This window comes from Dendrobium catenatum, unplaced genomic scaffold, assembly GCF_001605985.2.
Source record: "Dendrobium catenatum unplaced genomic scaffold, ASM160598v2 fragScaff_scaffold_631, whole genome shotgun sequence".
NCBI lineage: Eukaryota > Viridiplantae > Streptophyta > Magnoliopsida > Asparagales > Orchidaceae > Dendrobium > Dendrobium catenatum.
In genome coordinates, this window is record NW_021319093.1 from 290962 (window position 1) to 297110 (window position 6149).

General features: G+C 33.8%; 1 protein-coding gene across 1 annotated transcript in view; it reads left to right on the forward strand.

The window, feature by feature from the left end:
• The first annotated feature begins 646 nt into the window (after window positions 1–646).
• The window catches only part of LOC110102953, a 25497-nt gene continuing 19994 nt past the window's right edge, over window positions 647–6149 (forward strand). The window contains exon 1 of the mRNA XM_020831476.2: window positions 647–1186. Within this exon, the coding sequence (XP_020687135.1) occupies window positions 980–1186 (207 nt within the window). The 5' untranslated portion in view covers window positions 647–979. The remainder of the gene's footprint in view (window positions 1187–6149) is intronic.

Consider the following 6149-nt stretch of genomic DNA (forward strand, 5'->3'; position numbering starts at 1 on the left):
AAGCTCATATTTTATCCTAGTCAAATAATATTTCAAGGCTTATTATAAATTCAATTTACAAATCATTTTAGCTATAATAGAGATACTGCATGTTGTGCTTAAATGATAATACTTTTCTCCTAATTTTATAGGCATTGTAGATATGAAAATAAGAAGTTTATTATTTAATTAAATTTTTTTAATAAATTAATATATGTTGGTAAAAATGAGTTACTTGGGACCTTTAAACTTTCGTTTTGCAAACCGTTTTCACCAGATACTAAACATGCTATATTATTTTATGAATATTTTTATATAATTTTTTCTATCCTGAATTTAAAGATTTAAATAAATTTTAAACTTAAAACTAAACAAATTATATAATTACATTTGTATCCTTAATATACTTTATTACAAAAATCTTTGAACACTTAAAGAATGCTTATATGTCATTTTTTTCTTCTCATTTCATTTAATAGAGAATAGAATAAGCAATTTGAGAAGAAAAGGGAGGAGAGAGGAGAGAGAAACCTAGGGTTTGAGGGTCTTTGAGAAATTCGAATTTATATGCTTAATAATAGTATCAATTAGTCAAATATCTATATTATTTATGTAATTGAAAAAATATATTGGATTTTTTCCCCGAGAAAATAAGCTTATAATTTATTCATGCCCTACTTATTGTGGTCTTCTACCAATGAAATTGATTTGAATTGAAAATAAATATGAACAATTTTAACAGAAATAACATTAAAGTATATTTCTAAAAAAAGTAAACATAAAAAATATTTATTCAATTACTTATATTATCAAGCACATAAAATTAATTTCATTTTTCCCTATCCCGGTTATCTCATGTGATGTTGCTCCCAATTTTTTTTTGTCAAATAACAAAATATTAATATTTTTTAAGTCGGCGGAAATGGGCTTATAATTTATAAATTGCCATTTAATTCCCTCGCCTCCGTTTCTTTAGTCTCGTTCTCGCACGACTTGTAAAATGGAAGAACCGACCGTTGCTTCTCGGCAAGGCCAGGAAGCTCGGGAACGGAAGCCGAATCCCTCGAATCAGGAAGGAGCGGAACCCATTGCCGCTGCCGCTAATGCCTCCGATAACAAGAGGAAGCCTGACAATGGCGGATTCCACAACTCCGAGTACGTCAAGGTTCGCGCTATCGTCAAAGAGCTCCGCCCCTTCTTCATGGAGGTGACTCTCTCTTCCTCATTTACTTAACCCCGGATCAAATCTGGTAGTTATCAACTAAATTTTTCGTTGATTTTATGGTCGAATGCATCATTTTTAAACAATCTGGGTAACGGAGGGTTAATGGGTTATTCAAACTGGTGCATGGCCTAATTGTTGTCATTTCGAAAGGAAGACGTTTAGCTTTTGCAACCTTAGTTTCCTAAAAATTTGGTTGCATCAACTAGTCAAGGAAGTGTGTTTGTTGTTACGCACTGTTGTGTCTTTCACACAACATGAGTTTTGCACAAAGTGGGGATACCCAATCCACGAGCTTCAAAATTACCAGTTGTTTTCAGTCCCTTGTTATAATCCATCCAACAACAAAGGGAATATTTAATAGAGTCACCCTTGAACCATATATTCACTTGATCAGTTGACCTTTACATAATTCTAAAAAAATTAATTTCTTGTTATTAAATGTTATTGTTTCTTTCTCGCCATATGGTATAAACCAAGATTTAGGTAATCATGAAGTGAAATATTTTAATAGCTTTTTGGCATATATATGACGAGGCATGGCTAATTTGTTGTAAAGTGGGTTCAAAAAGGGAAAAATTCCCAAGGGAAGGTAAATTTCTCAGCTACATGGAAAATGGGGAACTAAAAAAAAGGTGAGAATGACTTAGTATTAGCCATAAGAGAGTTTGCACAGAGTGGGAATACCCACTCCACTTGAAATTGTTAATTGTTTTCAGCCTCCCAATGTAATCCATCCAGTAATAAAGAGGGTGCTTAATATAGTTACCATTTCATTGGATCAGTTGACCTTGAGATAATTCTCAAAAATTTAATTGCTCCCTAAGGAACTATGAAAGTGGTTCTTTTAGACCCTACACTTAGAATCCTTCCCACCATATATAAAGATGCTTTAAATATCATTGAGGCATCAATATTAGAAGCCTCCGAAGTCGCAGGAAAGCACTAAGCTTCATTTTGAATTATAGTGCTCAAACAAGCATTTGTGAGTCAGATAATAAAAAATTATGTATTTGTGAGTCAACATTTTGCATACCATTCATACTCATGTATCTTGGCCTCAAAGTCAAGATGTAAGCCATATCCTCTAAACAAATAACCTCCTCACTCTTCATATATATTGAGACTGGATGTCATATATTTAAAAGTGACTATGTGGGTTAGCTGGTAGTCCTTTCCAGGTAAGGAAATAAATCTAGAGGTCGGGCTAGCTATGCCTCATGTGAGATGTAGTTTGTAAGTCTCGTGCATTCCGTTAGACTTAGGTTCGAAGCACTACCTCTCAATAGTCCTCACCTTCATCCTAAGATCCGAGGCAGATGTCGATTTCAATCACATCATAAGTCCTCACATTCCTGGTATTTTCTCCATCATATGTTTTTTGGAATATAAGCCCTAATATTCTAAATTAAAATGATCAACTTAAACAAAAATTGAATTCTAAAATGTAATGCCTAATATAAGATTATTTTGAGTACCTTTGAGTTTTCTCTCAGAATCAAGTACTCTTACTCTCTCTTTTTGACTTTCATTACAAGAACTCCATTCTAAGTTGATCCCCTTTCTTCGAAATTCCTAAAGACAATTTTTAAACAAGAATTTCATAAATTTCAAAATGAAAACTTTAGCCAATGTTTTGATGATTTTCAAAAGAAAAAAAACTATTAGTCTAATCAAAAGTTTTTTCAAGTACCAAATGCTTGAGCTGTAGTTAACCATAGGGGCTTACCCCTATGGAATATCCGTACCCCAAAATAACATAAACCCCATTCAACCAAATATTTAATAGGGAAAAATTTGTGTTAAAAATGAAAATTGTAAATTTTGTTATTGAATCCATAGGGAAATGATATTTTTTCCATTAAGAACAATATATCATTTTCTATGCCGTGCTCGATCACAAAATATGCAATCCGTTGAGGATGGAAAAAATTTTCCTACATATATACCGTGCTTGATCATAAAATATGACAAAATTTCTTCAATAGGGACTATTGAGTCACCAACCAATTTCCTTTCTAAATAGTCACATCAGACAGTGAAGCCAAGGGTAAACTAATAATAGGGTAGGAACTCCATCATCATTAGCAACAATCCAATGGCCAACAAATCATAATCATAAAATTCAGTGAATACAAACTGATACTTATAGTAGGGAACAACATTGGCATGTTTTATTTAAGATAAAAATGTTAACTCAATGAAAACTAAAAAAATTACAAAACTAAAATACTTATACATATTTAAGTGGAAACTTAAATAATTTATATTGAATTCCTTTAAACTATAGAGAAAAGACCCAATAGCTTAATAAGAAAGGTCCTATAATTCTATACATAGAAGGGGAATACTTTTATAAAATCAATGGGCATGTGGCCTAGTGGCGACTGTGGCGTTGCCCCTCATCTCCAAAGGGAGGTTTGGGGTTCAATTTCTGAAAATAAAAAAATGGAGAAATATTCTTATTAAATCATTAAAAATGTTAAATATGGAAAAAAAATCCTTTTTTTTTTGAGGAGAAGCATGCCATAAGCAACCCTACCATCCTCCCCATGTGGTTGATCTCCTTTGAATAGCCTTCGAAGTAGGCTGTAATGCTGCCCTGATATGGCCAAATCCTTGAAAATGAGAAAATGGTATATCAAATAATCTGGCTTGGTCTTAGGATTGGCATTAAGGCGCTGATACCTTACGAGCCTCGTATGTCATTTGATCAGTTCAGGCTTCTATAAGAATGTTCCATTCTTGTATAATAGAAGATGGCATTCTTTTGATATTTTCTCTTTAGATTATAAAAATATTTTATATATGTTCATCGACACCTTCCCAATATCATATGGGTTATGCACACTTACTCATTTGGAAGTTTGATTTATAATTCCTTAAACTCCTCTCCTTTTGCAGTACTGAAATACATGATTTAAGGTCTAACCGAGCAAGCTTCCTCAACTGAGAATTCTAACCAACTCCTGCCATTTTTGCATGGCATCTAAGAAGACTGCCCTCTCTCAAATGAGACCGTTAAGGTGTTCAGAGAGAGCTCTTAATTTTACTACATTTCCTTGAAAGTTGAAACCCAAAACCAATTCAATTAGGTTGACATATCTGAGCACTCATCTCAATTTTCTAGTTTAGAGGACGACAAGGATTGTCCAAGCCACATTTGATATGAAAAGGGTACGCGGACTTTGCCTTTGTTTTTATTCATGAATGTACCGACTTTGCTGTTTTTATGACACTTGGTTAGAGTGCAGTGGCACTAAAACAAGTGCACTGTCATGACACAAACAAACATTGGTACAGGAGTTTGTGAAAATATAAAACGAGTTGAATATGATATATATATACTCATTTTGTATAATTCTATATACTCATTTTGTAGAATTCTTTTTTTTAACTAAAATCTAATCTGAAAAGTAAAGATAAAATCATATTCTCTTAATTTCTTAACTAATTAATCATAATTAACAAATCCTTTGACATATATTAATGCATCTTTAACATTGAAGTCTTATATACCCATGGAAAAAATGCCAAAAACTGATAGCCATGCTCCATCATGTCTTACCTTGGCCCTGACGTGCTTGCGTGGGAAAATTATTTCTATTTCTTTTAATAATAGATGCACCTTTGCCATGTATGACTAGCATATTTTAGAGATCAAGGAGAGTTCTCTGTGAGCGAAAGCAAGGAAACAATTTAGAGTTTTCAGGAAATGGGGCAAAAGGCAATTAATTTATTGTGTTTTGGTTGAATTCCAAAGGTGGAAAAACAAACTGGAGCATTAAACATCTTTCCTACTTCAGAAAAAATAAGACCAAGTTGCATTTTCTAATCCAATGATTTAATATACGATTTTGTGGTTAGATGACAATAATTTAGGGTTGCATGGTATTTATGAAGACATCAGAGAAATGGTGTTGCAATAATTACCTTTAGGTTTATGTTCTTTCCATCCTTGGTTGTCTTGCATTTTTTTTTCTCTTCCTGAATGTCTACGAAGTTTTGATTAGTAATCGTGTTCAAGGAAATTAATGCACAAACTGTTTGTGGGCTCCGAAAATTCGGCCCCGGCCTCCACTCGCTTTTCTTATTCGGCGAGGGAGTTTTAACGAACTAAGTTCCGGGGTAAATTTTGCAAGGCAGATGGGTTTGTAGATAAGACACTACCCAGAGATTTCGCCCTCACTTTATGAGGACTTTATGATCTGAGTTCTGTTTTCCTATAGGCGCAAGCCCCTATAGTTAATTACCCTTCCCAATAAAGAGAGAGAACTTTCGATTAAGGCTAGTCGTCAATCAAATACGTAGAAATATGTGTTATCTGGCATATAGTAGCAGCAATGAATATGGATTGGAATTCGGCAGCCATGGGTTGCTTCGTCCAAGGGGAGCTTGTAGACCTGGGATGGATGTTTGTCTAAGGGGACAAACCACACGTGCCGACGGGGTCCATCCTCACGGCCAACAAAAGCCTCGCTCTTTAGGGCAGTTTCTCCGATTGCCAAGATATTGAAAGTAGGGTTTAGAGTTAGAAAGATTCATACCTCCGCCAGGGCTTGACCGTGGTGACACCATGGATCGACGGGGTCACTCGCCTACGCTCGTCGTATGGTGTCGCACCGGTAGATTCCTTTCTACCACGGCCACAAAGGCCTACGTGCTTAGGTGGTTTGCCGTTCCGACACGAACGCCGAGGAAAGAGGTGGAGGGGGAGCAATATGATTTATAATTTAATTCTAAAAAATATAATAATTATATTTAATTATAATTCATTTATATTTTAGTTCAATGAATTAATTAAATTTAAGTGTACTTAATTTATAATTAATGATAAATTAACTATAATTTAATCATTTAATGTATAATTAATCACACTTAATTTAGATACTTTTACTTATAATACATACAATTAATTAATCATAATTAACTATAATTAATTAAAAAA